The sequence below is a fragment of the Saccharomycopsis crataegensis genome, assembly GCF_037102585.1.
Source record: "Saccharomycopsis crataegensis DNA, jcf7180000000084, whole genome shotgun sequence".
NCBI classification, from domain to species: Eukaryota; Fungi; Ascomycota; class Saccharomycetes; order Ascoideales; family Saccharomycopsidaceae; genus Saccharomycopsis; species Saccharomycopsis crataegensis.
This window is the reverse complement of record NW_027043829.1, coordinates 1,986,186-2,005,253: the sequence shown is the minus strand read 5'-3', so window position 1 is coordinate 2,005,253 and position 19,068 is coordinate 1,986,186. Positions and strand designations below refer to the sequence as shown.

Below are 19,068 nucleotides of genomic sequence, written 5' to 3'. Positions count from 1 at the left end.
ATGATCAAACAAAATGTGAAAATTATCAAAAAGCGAAATAGAATAAGCAAAAAACAGAAAAAAAAAAGAAAATAAAATAATAAAGACAATGATATATCCATCAGTACCCCCTTTTTCTTATGATAAAACCCCAATATCATAATCAGCACATAAAACAAGGAAGACCATGACCATGGTCATGGCGATTACAATGATTATGATGATGATGGTGATGGTGATGATGATGATGACCACGACGGCGACTCTATTTTATCAAATATCATGCAATAAAACTCAAAATCACATTCCATATCAAGTTCACTAGACAGTTACAAGGAAATATGAATTCTGGGGGTAAGATACTAAAACTAAGTATCGAGAAGCATGGCCAGATCAAGTAGCTCAACTTCAAAGATTTCAAATAGTTCACCCTCAAGTAGGTTCTAATATCATTATTGTTATCCCAGATGGCGTTCAACACCAAAAACACAAGTTGGAAAAATGGGGATCCAATAAGTTGGTCGACCATCACCCTGGCCACCGTATGATCGAATTGTACAAAGAGCATATCGATCCACAACAGGGTCAACACCCCATTGATACAACCCCAGATCAAGAACTTGGCAACGTGAGATAAACTATAGTGGCGACGATAAAACTGGTTTATGAGCTGGGCAATCACTGAAGACAACAGCCCAATGATCACGATAATGGCAAGTGGTGGGTATTCGATTTTAAGGTTTTCATAATAGTGAATCATATAAGTCAATCCACTAAGTGAGAAAAGTATTGACACAAAGAGGATTCGCTGATGACGGCGATGTGTCGGGGTCGAAATATTGATGGCGTTCGCAGCAGCAGTCCCAGATATCATGGAAAATTCAATGTCTGGTTGATTAGCATTTGAAAGTTGGCCGCTGATGCTAGCAAAACCAGACGGATTATTGTCAATTATTGGAGAATACGGCTGGAATGTAGTTTTGGCATAGGGTGATCCAGCATCATTGGGGGTAGCTATATCTAGGGTATCCAATTCTATTGGCCCATCGAACTTTTTGTTGCTGGTACTCATTTGAATTGATGATGGATGGCACTTAAGCGAACGGGAACTCTCCTCAAATTGATCAATTTTGATTTCATAAAAAAAAAAAAACAGAGCGGTACCCAAAAAATCGTCATTTGCGGGGTTTCACACACCCTTACAAGTGGTATCTTAATAATCAATCATCACCAGAAACAATTACCTCATTATTACTTTGCGAATATCTCGCGAAAATATACCACTACTGAAAAAAAAAAAAACTTAAAATAATCATAACGTATCATTCTATTTACATTTTAAAAATACATATCAAAGATGCACTATTTCCACTAACAACAAACAAAAAAAATAATAATAACAATAATCCTTATATATCAAGATTACATCATACCTGGCATACCTGGCATACCACCCATACCTGGAGCAGCTGGTGGGCCCTTTGGTTCAGGAGCATCGACGATGGCACATTCGGTGGTAGCCAACAAAGAGGCAACACCAGAAGCATCCAACAAACCACTCTTGACAACCTTGAATGGATCAATAATACCAGCCTTGATCAAATCGGTGAATTCACCCTTGGCAGAGTCATAACCAACGTTAAAGTCTTGACCGTATTGGTCCAAAACCTTACCGACAACAACGGAACCTTCACCACCGGCGTTGTCAATGATCTTCTTGGCTGGTTTCTGGATAGCAGACTTGATGATATTAACACCCAATTGTTGGTCAAAGTTGTCAACCTTGAGATCAGTAAGGGTCAAAGAAGCCTTCAACAAAGCAGTACCACCACCTGGCAAGATACCGTCTTGGACGGCGGCTCTGGTAGCGTTAAGAGCATCGTCGTAACGGTCCTTCTTTTCACCAACTTCAACTTCGGAGGAACCACCAACCTTAATGACGGCAACACCACCGCTCAACTTGGCCAAACGTTCTTGCAACTTTTCGGCTTCGTAAGAAGAGGTAGATGGGTCGGCCATGGCGGCACGGATTTGTTCACAACGTTGTTGGATGTTGTCCTTAGAACCTTCACCGTTAAGAACGACAGTGTCTTCCTTGGTGATGGTGATGGCACCACACTTACCCAACAAGTCGATGGTGGCGTTTTCTGGCTTGATGTCCAATTCTTCGGTGAAGACGGTACCACCAGACAAGATGGCGATATCACCCAAAATGTTCTTTCTGTTGTCACCGAAACCTGGGGCTTTAACGGCAGCAACTTGGACTTGACCTCTCAACTTGTTCAAAATACAAGCAGCAAGGGCTTCACCTTCAATGTCTTCAGCAATGATCAACAATGGCTTTCTCATCTTGTTGGACAATTCAAGGGATGGGAGAATGTCTTGGATGGTAGAGATCTTCTTTTCACTCAACAACAACAATGGGCTTTCGAATTCACACTTACCGTTCTTGGTGTTGGTGATAAAGTATGGGGAAATGAAACCACGGTCGAATCTCATACCTTCGGTGACTTCCAATTCATCTTCCAAAGTCTTACCTTCCTTGATGGTAATAACACCTTCCTTACCAACTTTTTCCATAGCACTGGCCAACAATTGACCAATGTGCTTGTCACCGTTAGCGGAAATGGTGGCGACTTGAGAGATTTCTTCACTGCTGGTGATTTCCTTCTTGTTCTTGATCAAAACTTCAATGATCTTTTCAACAGCCAATTGGGAACCTCTTCTCAAATCCATTGGGTTACAACCGGCGGCAACATTCTTGACGGATTCGGTGAAGATAGAGTGACCGAGAACGGTGGCACTGGTGGTACCATCACCGGCACTTTCGTTAGTCTTGGAGGCAACGTCTTGCAACAACTTAGCACCCATGTTTTCAAATTTGTCCTTGAGTTCGATAGAACGAGCAACGGTGACACCATCCTTGGTGATCTTTGGAGAACCGAAAGATTGTTCAATCAAGACATTACGACCTTTTGGACCCAAAGTAACAGAAACGGCTTGGGCTAAAGTGTCAACACCTTTCAACAAAGCAGCACGACCTTCAATGCCGAATTTCAATTCCTTGTGGGAGTAGTTACGGGCCAATGAGGCTAAAGAGGACTTAGCAAGACCTGGTCTGGCAGCGTTTCTCAACATGATGATTAGTTATCGAGTTAATATTCGAAGTTGATAATAACAAGGAGAGGGAGGAGGAGGAGGAAATTTGTCACCGAAATATTTGCTGGAGAAATTTTTTTATAATTTGTGGGTGGGTCACCGGGCAGCAAATCCGAGCAGTTGCAGCAGAGAAGAGAAAAAGTGCGCCTACGGAAAATTCTGGAAAAAGGCGGGTAAGGGATTCCGGGTTCCCTTCTCAACATGATTCTTTCAACAGTATATTACTAGTGGTTATTATCTTATTGTATATTGTCCAGGAGGGTTGAATGTGCCACAACTGGTAAATACTATAGAGAATCTACAACGATTGAAAATTATAGAAAAAAAAAAAAAAAAGAATATTGCAAGCGTAAAAATTATTTATTTAATTATGAACAAGTTCAATTATGGACACTCAAGCTTCAGACCAAATACCTTCACCGTTGACTTCCACAAACCCACTCAACTTGTTAACGTTACTACTCCAGTTTTCCAACTTTGTCTTCATTGAAGTGATTTGGTCCCTGTTCATAATTCTAGGCTGGACCCAACTTACAGTAACGGTTTGCTTGATTTGATCAATGAACCCCTTAATCAACCCCAAACTAAGGGCACGCATTACGAGGAATTCCACGTCATTGGTGTCAGTTAAAGTATTAGTGGCGATTTCTTGGAATGTCAAAATACGCTTCCCATTTGGTTTTTCAAAGATGGCTTCGGTGAGTGACATCAAACAAATCTTTTGTTTCAAGAAATGAATATTTGAATATAAAAGCGGAGACTTTACTTCGATTGTTGGCAACATTGTTTGGAAGTTCGCTAGATCACCATGGTCGAGGGTGAATAATAATTCTTTGAGCCAGGTGTAACCGGAGGCGTCGTCAAGGAAGTTTAGAATGTCATGCAACAATAATTCCCCGAAATTATAGATATCATCACCGAGCAATGCGGCAATACCAAGTTCGTAGGCAGTTCTGGTCTTTTCAATGGTGGAGACTTTGGTGGCAAGATATTCTTTATCGATCGATGATAAATATAAAAGAGAGTTACGGTAATAATTATTGTAATCAGACTTTAATTTGTAGAATTCTGCGTTGGTAGAATAGTAAGCAGAAGTGATTTGCGAGCCGATGATATTGAGTTCGTCGATTTTGGCAGAACAGTCATCTAAAATCTTGCGGGCATCTTCAAACTTTGAGAGGTAAAGAGAGACTTTGGCAATTGCCACTTGTAAATAGATATGAGCTTGGACCTTGTCATCTGTTTGGTTATAAGATTCGTGGAGGCCCAAATTGAAGCTTGATTTTGATTCTTCAGAAGGCAAGTCCTTGATGATTTTGGCGTCGATCGATGACAAGAATTCGACTTTTTCGAGGTTATCGGAGATTTCGTCGACTGACAACAACAAGAATTCTACAAATTTCAATTGATTGATTTTCTTGTAGAATTTCATGATGAAGTTATTGAAGACACGAAGACGTATACCTGAGGAGGTGGAATCATGATAGAATTCATCAAGGGCAGCGGTTAACTGATGCCACAACTTTCTCTCGTAAAGGTCTTCGAAAGAGTAATAAAGCCCTGTAAGTTCATCGTTTGACTCTAATCTAAGGGTGGCGAGGATAGTTGAGACGTCTTCTTCGAAACTCATTGTTATTGGGAGATGACTAGTGTTGATAAAGATGATGATACGACGATGGTGGCAACAAACAACAGCTGCGAAGGTTTTTGTTCAAAATTGGTGGGGGGGGAAGAAAACTGAAAACGCCCCAAAATTGCTAAACAGCATCGTTCTTTTTTTTTTTTGATTTTTTTTGGCTAAAAGCACCCAAATATGAGAAAGGCTTCCCAAAGATGAGATTGGAACATTCTCATTAACCGAGGGGGGAGGGGAGGATAGTTGTCATTATTTAGCGGGCGGATGATCTGGCGATGAAAGAAGTGATGAATGGTGAAATGGCAATTGGTGGCAGGATGTAGCGATGGATGGGAAGATTCTCAGCTGCTACAAAAAGATATGACCTATTCCAGTAATTACTGCAATAAAGCAATCTGTGTGCCATGTGACACGTACAGGATATCACCACGTGTCGGGTGCATGAGAGCTACGCGCCATTAATTAATTAGTGACGTGCCAGGTTATTTGATTATCGCTGCTTTTATTATTGTTGTTGTTGTTATTGTACTATAATGGTAATGCCCCCACTGTTAAGCGACGCTGGCTACTTTCAGCACTCTTTCCATTTTCTATGATATTGATAATAATAATAATAATAATAATAATAATAATAATAATAATAATAATAATAATAATAATAAGAGCAACATTGGTACTAATTTGTATTACTAAGTGGTTGTAAATTGGCTAGCAACACAATTATAATGATATTGATATTGCTACACAGAGTAGGTCTTTGCCGTACATAGATAGATTGGTAGATGATAGATAGATAGATAGATAGATAGAGACAATCAAGTGTGCAAGGTTTTCGCGTCAGTGGGAAACCACCCATTAAACACCTTTTACTCCAATAGGCAACCACCAGGGCATCTATTTGCAGAGGCTGAACGATTTTCGGGTTTTTCTTTTTTTTTTTTTTTTTTTCACCAACATTAATTAAAATTGCAGCGGTTTTTTTTAGCATTGTATTGCCATTTTGTAATTTTAGAGAAAACCTGGATCGCTCGCTCTTGTCATCAAAAATTCTTTTTAATTCTTTTCTACACACCTCACTAGACAGAGCTTTAGCTACCCCAATCTTCATCTTCCTCTCATAAAATTTAGCCTCCCCAATATTATCACTACTCTAGTTGCTCATTGATTGATCCAAATCAATCAAGCTGTTGATACATCAACAACAACAACAACAACAACAACACCACCAGCACAACAAAAATTGCGCCCATCATCACTATAGCAATACCAGCATCAGTGCTAAATCTACCCTTGTCATTCCATTTGTTTAACGGTTTTTCCGAAATTTAAATAACCAATATTCATCTGACCATCGTGAATGAATAATTTATCACTTTTAGCCCTTCCCTAAAGTTTTATCTTCGATTTTATTTCCAATATCTTCCAATACACAATGAACTCAGAACCTCTTAAAACGCCAAAGAGACCACCTTCAACATCCCCATCTTCTGGCACCCAGTTTTTGGACTCTCATTCCTCAACAACCATGGATATTTTCAATTTCTCATTGCCTTCCTCGAAAATTCCAAAACTTTCCCAATCTGTCCTGGCTCATTCCATATCTTCTCTTGACCTGGTCCCCGAGCTATCGAATTCAAACTCAAACTCTTCTCTAGATATGCTCTCTTTATCAACCCCAAATCGCGCTCATAATCGCGGCTCATCTTTAACGTTTTTCACTCCTTTAAATAACAACATTTCTTCAACTTCTTCTCCTTCAATCAATAGATCTGCAAGGGCCAACACCACTACTGGTTCTATAAGACCTAGACCGAAAAACTTATCGATCTCCAGATCTCAGAGTGGTATGAACCCGTTTTACAATTCATCTTTGATTTCCCCAACTCATTCAACTTCATCGCCAGGCTCAACTCCTTTGCAAACTCCATCACAGGCTAACTTTCCTGATGCCGATGGAGATTCTCCATTTAGATTGACTTTTGATGAAAACCATAATAGTGGTCATATCAATACAGTGGCATCTCGTACCTTTGCCATCCCAAAATCAAAATCGTTCAATGGTCATTCTGCCTCAAAGTTCCCACCAACAGTCATCAACAATAATAGCCACAATAATTCCAATGATACATTGATTGACATGTACAAGTCTTTTGAACAACAACTGCAAAACCAAAATGACAGCACTTTAGAATTTCTCGATCAATTTGATCTTGACAATACCGTCATGGAAGATTCGGGTAGCCAAGCCGTAAACGCCACCAACCATCAAAGTTCGACTGGAAGTTTCCTTGGATCAGAATTCAATAGTGATATTTTTCTACAGGCTGCTGATATGACCCTTAAAATGGTTTCTCTGGGCATTCCGAGTACCATGGAATCGTCAAATATTAATAATAACGCAAATTACGACTCCACTATTAATCCTAACTTGATTAATATTAACAGCTCTGGTCTGCAGACTTCTCTTCAACAGCCAAGCAGAATCACCCGTTCTGAAGGATCTATTAATCTTGCCAGCTATGTTAATAATGGTGCCGCGAACCAAGAATCCTCTTCTGCCTCGTCAACTGGCTCCCATGGGACCCCTATTACTAATAAAGCGGATCTTGTTGACCATCATGCTATGCATCAAGTGAATCCGCCACCATTGCTCTCATCAGCTCCACCTACTAGTCATGGCGAATTATCCCATTCTCTTTCCCACCCAACCAACCTTACAGCTCATCTTCATCAACCACATCATCAGTTAGTGCAGTTCCCTCAATACGCTCCACCAATGCATCCTTCAGCACTGTTCTCACACCTTGGGGGTCTTCAATCTCACAATCCAATTTTGCCTAACCTGATGTCTACTCCACAACTCCTTTCTAGTCCTCATAAGAACCCCGACTCTCCTGAGCTGCTTGCTGTCAGCGGCATCAGCGCCACTCAAGTTGCCGCTGCAGCATTACTTCTTCCAGAAGGTTTGGATGAATCAAAACTCATCATTAAGAAAACCAAGAGATTGCGCAAATCTTCTCTTTCAATTCCATCAACAATGAGAGACCCAAATAGTGTTAATGTTGAAGGTATTACCAATTCTATTGCTCCGCCATCTGCGACCCCGACAAGAAAATCTAAAAAGAATCATGAATGTCCCCTATGTGGTCTGAGATTCCAGAGACCAGAGCATGTGAAGCGTCATATGAGATCTCATAGTAGCGAAAAGCCATTTCACTGTGATCAACCAAACTGTACCAAGAGATTCAACCGAAGTGATAATTTAAAGGCTCACTTGAGAAAGATCCACAAATTGCAAATCTAATTTGCTTGCTTTTCGTTAGTCTGAGTTATCATTAACAGAGAGGAATCTTTTTTTTTTGTTAGGGTGTTGAATTTGTTCAATCTATGATGCTTAGATAGGTCAATCAATCCATTTTCACATTGGTTTTTATGCCCTCCTATGTTATATTATGTTTTTTTTTTTTTTTTCTTCTAACTTGTTTTTGCTAATATGTCATGTTATGTTATTTTTTTTTTTTTGTTTAATCATTTTTATTATTCTCATCTATGTCAGCATTATAAGAGAAAATGATCATGGCATTGCACCCATCTCTTACTTTTCTCTCTTTTTCATTATTTAATTTTATGGGTTTCGTTGGTTCAAAAAAAAAAGATATTCGCCTTTCCAATTGCAATGGAAAGACAACAAAAAAAAAATTACTTGGGGAAAACTCTAGATTTAGAGATTCATATAGTCAGTTTCAGCTGGCAAAAACAAAAAGAAGATCTTCTTTCATCATTACTTCTTATGAACCAATGGGGGGTTTTTTTTTCTTTTTTTTTGTCTCATCTACGGTCATCTCCGTTATTTATTTTATACATTCATTCGTTCAATCAGATTATATATATTCGTTCGTTCAATACTGGGCCCTCCCATATGATGGCTTCTGTGGTGTCATGGTCTTTTTTTTTTTCACACATGTGCTTTTCAGTGCATTAGTTGATTGTTTTTATTTATACTCAATATTATCGAGTTTTGTTTTTTTTATCCAAGTGATGTAATTATTATCATGAGAGGATGATAGGAGCCTTAACTGCTTATGCTTGCGTTATTGATATTGGAAGTCTATATTGCCAACTTAAACGCCTAGGGAAATATTCGCTAGGTAGTAATTCCAGCACTGAAGTGTTGTCAGTTGGCACATAATTCTATTATATACAATGTGAGGATTTGTCAGATACGCACATTTACGATGCTTGACCAACCCGAACCGAACCACCTTTGACAGGTACCACAATCTGTCGACTGTTTTCTTTTTTCTTTTTTTTTTTTTTTTTTTATATATATTTTTTTTTCTTTTTCTTGATCACAAGGTGGTTTAAACTGGTGGACAATTCCAGCCATAATCATCATTATTGTTGGTATTTCAGATCTCAAAAATCACGAAGTTTGGCACACGACTCATATCGGAGGGGTGATGGATGCGATGGGGGGTGCGGGTGAATATGAGTCAATGATCATATAGACAGACATCTTTTCAATTAAAAAAACATTTTAAAAAAAAAAAGAAAAAAGAGAAAAATCTAAAAAATTTCACTAATCTGCTACCACAAGAAGGAGAATAATAATAATAATAATATAATAATAATAATAATATTTTTTTTTTTTTTTGAATTGGTTTTGTCAGATATATTATTATAAACCATGAGCTCAAGAAACGGATCCAAAGTCGACCCTACGAAATCTTTCATTGCTGGGGGTGTTGCCGGGGCCATCGAAGGGGTTGTTACTTACCCATTTGAATTCACCAAGACCAGATTACAACTTCTTGATAAGCTGGCCCCTGGATCACGTAATCCTATTGTGGTGATTTATCAAGTGAGCAAGCACCAAGGGGTAAGATCGCTTTACGTCGGGTGTCCGGCGTTTGTGGTAGGAAACACCGTCAAGGCCTCAGTGCGATTCTTTGGGTTTGATTCGATTAAGAAATTACTCGTGGATAAGGATGGCAAACTTTCTGGACCTCGTGGGGTAGTAGCAGGTATGGGGGCCGGGGTACTTGAGTCGCTTCTTGCAGTGACTCCTAGTGAGGCCATTAAGACTGCGATGATCGATGATAAGAGATCGCCTGCTCCAAAATACACCCAGGCGTTCGGGAGTATTAAAGTGATCAAGGAATTAGGGCTTCGGAAGATTTACGCAGGGTTCTTGCCAGCGACGCTTCGTCAAGCATCGAATCAGGCGGTGAGATTGGGGGCGTACAATTCCATCAAAGTACAGATCCAAAAGTTTTATGGCTTGAAGCCCAATGAACCATTGGATAGCGGGAAAACTTTTATGATTGGGGCCCTTGCCGGGATCATCACCGTATATACCACCATGCCTATCGATACCGTCAAGACAAGAATGCAAGCCCTCAATGCCAGTGACAAATACTCTAGTACTGTCAATTGTTTCATGAAAGTTTATAAAGATGAAGGGTTGAAAACTTTTTGGAAAGGAAGTACTCCAAGATTAGGTAGATTGTTTTTCAGTGGGGGGATTGTGTTTACCATTTATGAGAAAATGTTGCAAGTCATGGGTTAAATGATATTTTGGTTAAAAAAAGAATATTAAATATTTGATTTCAGCTTTTTGTTTTGTTTTTGTTTTCCGTTTCATTTTTTTGCATTCTTGTTTTTAATATAGACAGACCTTTTGAATAATGGCTACAATCCTACTTTCCATATAATAGATACTTTAAACAATTAAGACAGATTGATATTATGGGCATTAAGTTTTATTAAGCAAATGGTTTCCAATAACCGTATTGGATATATATATATATATATATATATATAATGAGGGAGGTAAAAAAAAAAAGACTAACACAAATGTATCAAATTAGAGGAATGAAAATTATTATAAAGAAAAAGATATATCCAGCAAAAAAGTATATAAAAAAAAAAAAAAACTAAATGTGTGTACTCAGATGACACAACTAACAGAATTGAATATAAACTAAGACAGAATTAACACTTCCCGGTATTGAGCGTCATCAAACTAAACTTCTTCAGCTTCGGTTTCTGCAGCCGGAGTTTCATAAGTGGTCGATGGACTTTGAAGAATCACTTTCTCCATCTGCTTGGCTCTGTGGTAATCCAAAAGACTCTTGATGAAAATGAAAACACCCACAGCAACCAACCCATAAGCAAATATTGGGGTGCTGTTCTCATCGAAATATGACGTAGTATAATCAGTAGAAGCGGTATTAGAGGTATCTTGTCCGTCAATCGATGAGTGGAAATCATCAACGGAACCTTCTAACACATGATTAGAATCCACATCAAAGTTGTTTGGATCAACAGGTTCGAACTTTGTATCGATATCGTGGGCGCCACCTCGCCACGAACTAATTGACGAACTTAACCAATGTCCATCAGGAACCATGTAGTACCCATAAGACATAAATGTGATCCCCAATCCTGCTCTGGAACCCTCTTTTGCAGCGTGAGATGTATGGAGTAAGTAAGTTAAAAGGAATCCGACAAATTGAAAAGCGGAGCTAACCATCAAATTCCAAACGAAATTAACAATGTTGCCTACTGGCAATCCATCTACGAAAACCCCATCACCATACTCAGAAAATACCGTTGATTCCCAGTATAATGGGGTGGCATCCGCCGCCGCTTCTTCATAACTTGGAGGGTTATCATCGGTGGTTTCTTGGGTCACCGTTGGCTTTGCCATCATATTACTGAAGACCCCGTCATTTTGCAATCCATTCCCCATGACTTGTCCATGATAAGATTGAGAATTTGTGGCCAACGAGACGTATTGTGGGAAAAAACGATGAAGGAATCTCCGACCAGGGGTATGGGAGGTCACTCTATCAACGGTTCTACAAATCCGTTGAGGGATGGTAAGATGCCCGTTTCTACTGCCATTATTTTGCATTGCGGTATTGGTCATTCCTGCTGTCCAGGAAGTTGAGGCCTCATTCATACCTTCTGCAAAAAGAGATTCATCAATTACTGCCCCATTATCATCCTCATTATGATTCTGGTGATTGAGTCGATCATCGAAACCGTGGTTTTCTGAACCTTGGAAATGACGATCCTGGACATCGCCCCTTTGAGAACTTTCATGATCCCCATCAAATGACTCTAGTAGATGTGAAGATTCTTGTCTATGGGAAAAGTTCGGATCAAGGTCATCGAGTTCTCGGTTTTCAAACGGATTTTCGAAAACAGTGTTCGGATGAGTATTATTATCATTGGTTGTGGCGTTCAACTATTTCATCTACGTTAGTAAAAAAAAACAAAAATAACTCTTCCACTCATTTTTGAAAATAATCAGGTATCAACAACTTACCCTTTGGTAGCTAGGCATTTTCGAATGATTGATTGATCTATAGCGAGAAAAAAATTTATGGACAAAATGATGATAGCTTGAGTCTCAAAATAGCGGATGATAAGATCGGATGGCAAAAACTTCAAAAAATCTCACAACTCAAAAATTAAATGTTATGGTTCGATAGTATATATGTATTGGATGATGGAAACCGTCCCCGTGAGATTCTATAAGTTATGGGATAATGTTTTCTATAGTATACGAAACCTACTATTACTAAGTGTCAAATAACGGGATTTGAGCCCTCTTTTATTTTTCTTGTGGTTTTATTTTTTGCCTTCCCTTCATACCGCCCCGGTGCTGCGGTACCACCGTCTCGGCAAAAGGAACAAAAATCTGATCTGTGTTACTAATTGAGGAGGGGGCTACAGGTCAATGTTAGAGAGTTTTTCATCAACAGTTACCTTTGCCTCGTTTTTTTTTTGTAATCCTTTTCCTTCCTTGAAGCATTCTGTATACTAGGGTATCTTTCAGTATGTCTTTCTCTGTACCGGATTATAGCACAACCATCACTACATGAATCCCATCCTACAGCATCTTTTAATAAATTTTTCAACTTATAACCGGTGAATTAGTACTAAATAAATAAACAAAAACCCAAGCATTAGAGTCCAGGCAGCAAAAATTTATCGCCAGGCCTACATGAGCTGATATATATAATACAAAAAATGATGAATATCCCAAAAAAAAACAAAAATGCTCTTCACATCTAAATTTTAATCCGAACAATAAATCTTTCCCCCGGCACATGGAAATAGCTCACCCTATTATTTGCGAATTGAGGAGTATTGTTGATGCTCATTGGGACCGGAATGGTCGCTCCAGGATACATCCCATTCTGAGGGTTGACAAACCCTGGATTAACCCCAGGCATGTCATTTTCGTTAACATTTACTTCGTCGGTGATCTGCTCTTGTGGAGCTTCAAGTTTAAGGAACGCTTCATTTTTAAGCTCATAAGTATCTTCATATCCTTCGGCATCTGGACCCAAATCTACTCCTCCTGGCAAAACCGTGCTTGGGACATGAGTCCGGAAAGTCTTTGGCATTACCGATAGCTCTGGTAAGTTCGGCATACCGCGACGGTTTAGGGTTCTATTATTATTTCTTCTTTTTCTTCTAAGTTCACGTTCCCGGTCCTTGTCAAGTTTTTCAAGATCCAAGTAACTCAATTCGTGAACTACTGGGGTAAATTCCCCAATTCTATTCAACGAATTCACATGATTACCACCATTGAGGTCCTCGGCCCCTTCAAGGTCATAATCATTGGAACGGAGCCATGAAGAATTATCAATTTGTGCAAGCAACCTACTCTTCACATCCTCGTCTTTAACCAACGACCCATCAAAATTGTAGCCTACTAAATACAAAGATTTGCAGTACATCATACACTGTTCCCTAATTGAATGAGCAATAGCAGTGATGAACTCTCCAGGTAATTGCAATTCAGCACACATGACTTCGGCAAATTCTTCAGGGTTGTTATCCCTATTTAACAAATCCCATTCAAACTGATCCACCAATCTGTGATTGCTCACCGTAATGTCCAACTTGATCAAAATTCTAACGTCATAACTGCTGTTTTCTAAATCTTCATTCTCTTTGACCTCTGGAATTGGGAAGGAAAGATATTCACTAATTTGCTCTTTAATACTTGTGAGCACAGTATCGGTGAACAACGGATTGGTGAAACGATAATCATCCATCATTTGCGCCACAAAAAATTCGATTGATACCAATCCCTCGTTCTTATTCCAAGTAAAAGTATCACGTAATCTAAACTTATCCTTTTCGGCATCGAATTCTAAACGGATCGGAATCAATTCATCCTTTTGCAGTGCTTGCTTTAGCCAGCTTTCTCGATTGAAATATAAATCTGGAAGTCTGGTAGGCCGCTTTCTATCCCTTGGATAAACAATCTGGGTACGGCCATTGGTAAAACCATTACCATAACCCTGGTACCCATCACCCCAAATGTTTTGGGTGTTGGTGGTGATTTTACTTTCTCCTGCAAGTTTGATGGAGTGCATTCTTTTCGCTTTCACCCCGTTATAATATCTCACGGATTTTGCTAATTTCTCCTCGATCTCCAAACTCATTAGCTGAGTATTATCTTTGGAGAATGACTTTGCGTATTCCAAATCTCTAACAGTGATCTGCTCATAAAGTCGTAAGTTTGTATCGATTTTTCGTTTCTTTTTCACAATAGTGGAATCACCATCCTCGTCATTTCTGTCTATCTGATCTTCTCCAGATTCTATAGCATCATTTTCCTTGTTTATTTCCTTATTTTCTTTTCCTCCTTTCTTTTGTTCTTGTTCTTGTTCTTTCTTTCTTTCATCAATTTCTCTGTTTTCTTCCGTGATCCTCGTCGACCAATAATACGGTGGAATATGGGTAAAAGTCAAATTAGGAATTTCAGGAGCTGTGGATATCACTGGTGATACTTGCGCCTGTGGAACAGGTAACCCCGCACTACTAACACTACTCCGTCTTCTTGTGGAAACCAACGGAGTGCCTGGTTTACTAGTATCAGCACTCACCATCTCGTTTTTTGGCATCATTCCCGCAGGTAGCGAAGGCTTCCCATTTCCGAAAACTCTTTGCGCTTGCAATTGGTGGGGGCTGGTACCTATCACAGATTGCCCCCCTTGATGGTTTTGAGGGAAAGCCGGTTGAGTGGCACTCATTGGAACTTGGGGTGGCATTTGGGAGTAGGCTTGCATCGGGGATTGGGGAGGCATTTGATTATCCTGGTGTATTTGCTGTGTTTGTGTAATAGGTTTTTGCTGTTGTTGTTGCTGCTGTTGCTGCTGCTGTTGTTGTTGAAGTTGTTGAAGCAAATATGGAGGTAGACTGGCAGCTGCTTGAGGATTTTGAAGAATCTTTTGAAGGACTTGTTGTTGTTTCTGTTGTTGCTGGTGTGAAGAAACAGCATTTTGTTGGGGTAGTTGCATTCCTTGGGAGTTCATGATGGCAATATTATTCATATTCATCGGTGGACTTTGGTGATGCTGTTGTTGTTGTTCTTGCTGTCGGTGCTGCAGCTGTTGATCTTCTTGCTGTTGATCCATAACGTTGGTCATACCTTGTGGCAGTTGTTGCTGCTGCATTAGTTGTTGAAAAACATTGGCGGGGAGATTCATCGGTACATTAGAATGATCCATCTCCGAAGGAAATTGGTTCCCATTATTTTGGTTTTTGAAATTCATCGAGTGGCTGATGAAATGCTCGATTGCAATCCTCTATTTCCTGTCAATTGTGTTTATTTATGTTTTTGTATAAAAAAAAAAAAAAAAAATCACCAAAATTTCGGTGTTGTGTGCAAAACATTAAAAAAAAAAAAAATCAATTTTCTTTTGGCGTCAGTGTGTTGCCCGGCCTATAACCGGTATAATGAATTAGGGATGATATAAATACATATGGCGAACTTCTGATTAGATATTGTGTAGTAGCCCTCTCCGATTCTTGCTAGTATATGATCATCATATCCAGATATTTCCTCCACGTACAACCACCATGTGGCCACTTTTTCGATAGATCAACTTACAATCAAAAGAAAATAAAACAATCAAATGGAAATTTTGTGCATAATCAATCAACAATTATAACTCTAAACTCCATAGCAGAAATATATTGAACTAAAGAAATTGCTTGAAATAAAACAAAACAAAAATAAAATTAAAACAAAAAAATGTCATAAAGTTATCACCGGATTCCATTAATCTTTAGTTTCCAATTCGAAAATGATATGGTTGTCCTTCTTTGGGTCATAAGCATTAACCAAGAATTGACTAAATTTCACCAAGTTGTTCAAGCCTCTAATTTCATTACCCAACAATGGCATTTTGATCAAATGGAAGTCTTCGTACAAATCATTCATTTCATTCAAGTACTTCTTTTGCATCTTCCATCTAGAGGCACATCTTTTACAATCAGCTTCGTCACTGAACAATAACTGATTGACAATGATGGAGTTGACGTCCATGTTGTAACTCATCAATTCTTGAATCAATCTTTCAGTTTCGTATAATGACAAGAATTCGGAGATGCAAACACAAACAAATGTGGTCAAATCAGGGTCTTGGAATTGCTTGTTGATTTCCCCGACGGTGACTTGGATGTCTTGGAGTTTACTCAACATGTCTTGTTGTTTGTCGCCACCACCGGCACCGCCCATCAAATTGTTCAATAATGGGCCGAATTTCCCGCTGATTTCGCTGAATTTCGACAACAAAACCTCCAAAGTGGATGGCAATTGCAAGAAACGCAAAGTGTGCCCGGTTGGAGCAGTGTCAAAGATGATGGTCTGGTAGTCCACTTTATTGGCGTTTTCAGGATTATCGTTAGCATTCTGGCTCTTGATATGCTTCATAACTTCCATGAACGAAAGAGCTTCATCGATCCCCGGAATGGAAGAGGTCATATCATTCATGATACTCAATGGGTTAGAGGCGTCGTTTTCGCCGAAATTGTTTTGCGATTTCATTTCTTCCATGAAGGCACTTGGATCAATCTCCATACATGACAAGTTCTTCAAGCCTTCGACTGGTCTGGCATCTTTGTCGAATTTCTGTCCGAAGGCATCGGACAAATTATGAGCAGGGTCAGTAGAAATCAAAAGATATTGCTTATCTGGGTTAGCCATGGCCAATCTGATGGCAACAGAACATGAGGATGTGGTCTTACCAACACCACCTTTACCACCAACAAAGATCCACTTCAAGGTGGACTCTTTGTCAAAGATGTGCTGAAGATTAGGATCGAGAGAGAGGTCGTCAAGTTCAGACATTTTCTATTTATTTTTTTATTTTTATTTTTTTGTTTTATTCGGAGAGAAATACTATTGTTTGCGTTGATTAGAATTCATTCGTGGTGTTCGCCGGTGAACTTATTTCATTAACGGGGAAAGGAAAGGAAAAAAAAAAAAAGCTAAAATGCGCCACGTGATTGTATAGCCCTCAACATGGAAGAAAATTGCAATATATCCAGTGATAAGCTTAGAATTACTCAATAAATAAGATTATTGGGGTTGATAGTAAGTCTGCTGAAATTAAAGCATGCTGAATAATGGAAATGTCGCCAGTAAATAATATAAAACCTTTCAAAAAGATGAAAAAAGATTGCTGTGAAATATCACAGACAAGAAAAGAACAAAAAAAGATATTGAGTTGATTTTTTCTTTTGTTAGGGTAGGAGAGGGGGAAAGGGGGGGATCCATCACGGAGAAAAGAAAATAAAAAAACTCTTCAGAGTATTAGTTTGATGTTGTATAAGGGGAAGGGCAACAGTGAGATGCCACTGGAAAAGAAAGAAAAAAAAAAGAGGGGGGGCACCCACTTGTTAAAGAATTAACCAAGTAAATCATGATATGAATCTTGAAATGTTTAAATCATGAATCCAAAGAGCCTTATATGATTGAATTGATTGTATTCATTATTAAATTTGATGCGAAAATACTTTTCAACATTATTTTGCGACATTTAAGGAATACAATTTTTGAAAATTCTTAAACAACAATCACACATCAAATTAAACAAATGCGTTGCATATATTCAGCTTAGGGAGCAATCAAATGTATTAAATATTTCTATAAAGAAAAGCATACTCAAGTTTATAGTTATTGAGTAGCGATACTAAAAGTATTAATCACCAACAAGTGAACCCACCATCAACAACAATGTTAGCCCCAGTGGTGTACGAAGAAGCCTTGTTTTGTGCCAAATACAACACAGTACCAATGAATTCTTCTGGTTGGGCCAATCTATTCATTGGTGTTCTATCTTCCCAATGCTTCAATAACGCGACATCCTTAATCAATTCTGCATTGATTGGAGTATCAATATAAGCAGGAGAAATCGCATTCACTCTAATCCCGAGGGTAGCCCATTCAGCACCCAAAGATTTTGCCAAATGAATGACCCCGGCTTTGGACATATTGTAAACGCATTGTGGTTGAGGTTCATTAACGATGAGCCCTGACATTGAAGCAATCATGATGACGGACCCAGTCATTTTGTTGGCAACTAAATTTTGAGCAAAAGATTGAGCAGTAAACAATGACCCCATCAAGTTACAATTGATCAATTTCTGGGCTTTTTCTGGTGGGAAATCTAAAGCAGCAATGTTGTAACAAAACCCAGCACAATTGAGTAACAAATCGGCGACTTGACCATGATGTTCGTTGATCTTTTTGAAAGTGGTGGAGATTTCATTGGCATCGGAAACGTCGATCTTCCAACTACTGATAGAAGTAGCGGTCAAAGGGATATCATTTTGAGTAGCAAAGTCAGCGAGGGCGGCAGCGGCTTTCTGGACCCCTTCATAATTGATATCACTGAGAGCAACACTGGCACCTTGCGCTAACAACCCTTGAGCAGAAGCATACGCCAAGTTTCCAGGACTTCCGCAACCGGTGATGATGGCAAGACGACCGTCCACTCTAAAGTTTGGGACAATATCAGCGACTTTGACGTTGTTGTTGGTCATTGTGAAGATTGTAAAGGGATAAAGAAAGAAAGGGTTTAGAAATTGTAATTAGGAATAATTACAATTGTGTAAAGAAAAGAAAAAACAGAAGAAAATAAAATATGAAGAAAAAAAAATAGAACTGAGTGAGAGAGCAGACACATGGGGGGATACGGGGTATTTATACTCTACACTCCAGTTGATTAGCCCCAACAAAAGTTGTTCTCACCCTGAAGAGGAAAGGGATACAATGCGGGAAAAAAAAAGCGGAAAAAAAAAAAGAAAGAAAGAAAGAAAGAACCAGATCAGCTAACCAATTGACTGGGTCACAATTAAGAGCACTTAGGCTATTATTGATATATCTGGCAACTGAATTGTGAGGTAGAGTAAGTAACCACAGATGATCTTAATGTCGATCGTGGATGGACCTTGGGGGTTGGCAATGCAGTACT

General features: G+C 39.0%; 9 protein-coding genes across 9 annotated transcripts; 2 read left to right on the top strand and 7 right to left on the bottom strand. All coding sequences in view use genetic code 12, as the record gives it.

Annotated features, from left to right (window-relative positions):
- Nucleotides 1-259: 259 nt before the first annotated feature.
- Nucleotides 260-1,051, bottom strand: DASC09_038770 (Mpv17/PMP22 family protein; the record flags this gene model as incomplete). Its single annotated transcript, XM_064997476.1, has 1 exon — nt 260-1,051. The coding sequence occupies one exon, from the start codon at nt 1,049-1,051 to the stop codon at nt 260-262; it is 792 nt and encodes a 263-aa protein (XP_064853548.1).
- Nucleotides 1,052-1,401: 350 nt separating this feature from the next.
- Nucleotides 1,402-3,117, bottom strand: HSP60 (chaperone ATPase HSP60; the record flags this gene model as incomplete). The annotated part of the gene is made up of 1 exon (XM_064997475.1): nt 1,402-3,117. One exon carries the CDS (start codon nt 3,115-3,117, stop codon nt 1,402-1,404), a length of 1,716 nt encoding a protein of 571 aa, XP_064853547.1.
- Nucleotides 3,118-3,532: 415 nt separating this feature from the next.
- On the bottom strand, nt 3,533-4,768 carry RPN9 (proteasome regulatory particle lid subunit RPN9; the record flags this gene model as incomplete). The annotated part of the gene is made up of 1 exon (XM_064997474.1): nt 3,533-4,768. The coding sequence occupies one exon, from the start codon at nt 4,766-4,768 to the stop codon at nt 3,533-3,535; it is 1,236 nt and encodes a 411-aa protein (XP_064853546.1).
- Nucleotides 4,769-6,206: 1,438 nt separating this feature from the next.
- DASC09_038740 (C2H2-type zinc finger protein) lies at nt 6,207-8,078 on the top strand (the record flags this gene model as incomplete). The annotated part of the gene is made up of 1 exon (XM_064997473.1): nt 6,207-8,078. The coding sequence occupies one exon, from the start codon at nt 6,207-6,209 to the stop codon at nt 8,076-8,078; it is 1,872 nt and encodes a 623-aa protein (XP_064853545.1).
- Nucleotides 8,079-9,461: 1,383 nt separating this feature from the next.
- On the top strand, nt 9,462-10,343 carry CTP1 (Ctp1p; the record flags this gene model as incomplete). Its single annotated transcript, XM_064997472.1, has 1 exon — nt 9,462-10,343. One exon carries the CDS (start codon nt 9,462-9,464, stop codon nt 10,341-10,343), a length of 882 nt encoding a protein of 293 aa, XP_064853544.1.
- Nucleotides 10,344-10,799: 456 nt separating this feature from the next.
- On the bottom strand, nt 10,800-12,128 carry BSD2 (Bsd2p; the record flags this gene model as incomplete). Its single annotated transcript, XM_064997471.1, has 2 exons — nt 10,800-12,029; nt 12,111-12,128. The coding sequence occupies 2 exons, from the start codon at nt 12,126-12,128 to the stop codon at nt 10,800-10,802; spliced, it is 1,248 nt and encodes a 415-aa protein (XP_064853543.1).
- Nucleotides 12,129-12,858: 730 nt separating this feature from the next.
- Nucleotides 12,859-15,360, bottom strand: DASC09_038710 (Snf5 protein; the record flags this gene model as incomplete). The annotated part of the gene is made up of 1 exon (XM_064997470.1): nt 12,859-15,360. The coding sequence occupies one exon, from the start codon at nt 15,358-15,360 to the stop codon at nt 12,859-12,861; it is 2,502 nt and encodes an 833-aa protein (XP_064853542.1).
- Nucleotides 15,361-15,869: 509 nt separating this feature from the next.
- Nucleotides 15,870-16,940, bottom strand: GET3 (guanine nucleotide exchange factor GET3; the record flags this gene model as incomplete). The annotated part of the gene is made up of 1 exon (XM_064997469.1): nt 15,870-16,940. One exon carries the CDS (start codon nt 16,938-16,940, stop codon nt 15,870-15,872), a length of 1,071 nt encoding a protein of 356 aa, XP_064853541.1.
- An 857-nt stretch (nt 16,941-17,797) lies between these two features.
- Nucleotides 17,798-18,637, bottom strand: DASC09_038690 (uncharacterized protein; the record flags this gene model as incomplete). Its single annotated transcript, XM_064997468.1, has 1 exon — nt 17,798-18,637. One exon carries the CDS (start codon nt 18,635-18,637, stop codon nt 17,798-17,800), a length of 840 nt encoding a protein of 279 aa, XP_064853540.1.
- Nucleotides 18,638-19,068: the final 431 nt, after the last annotated feature.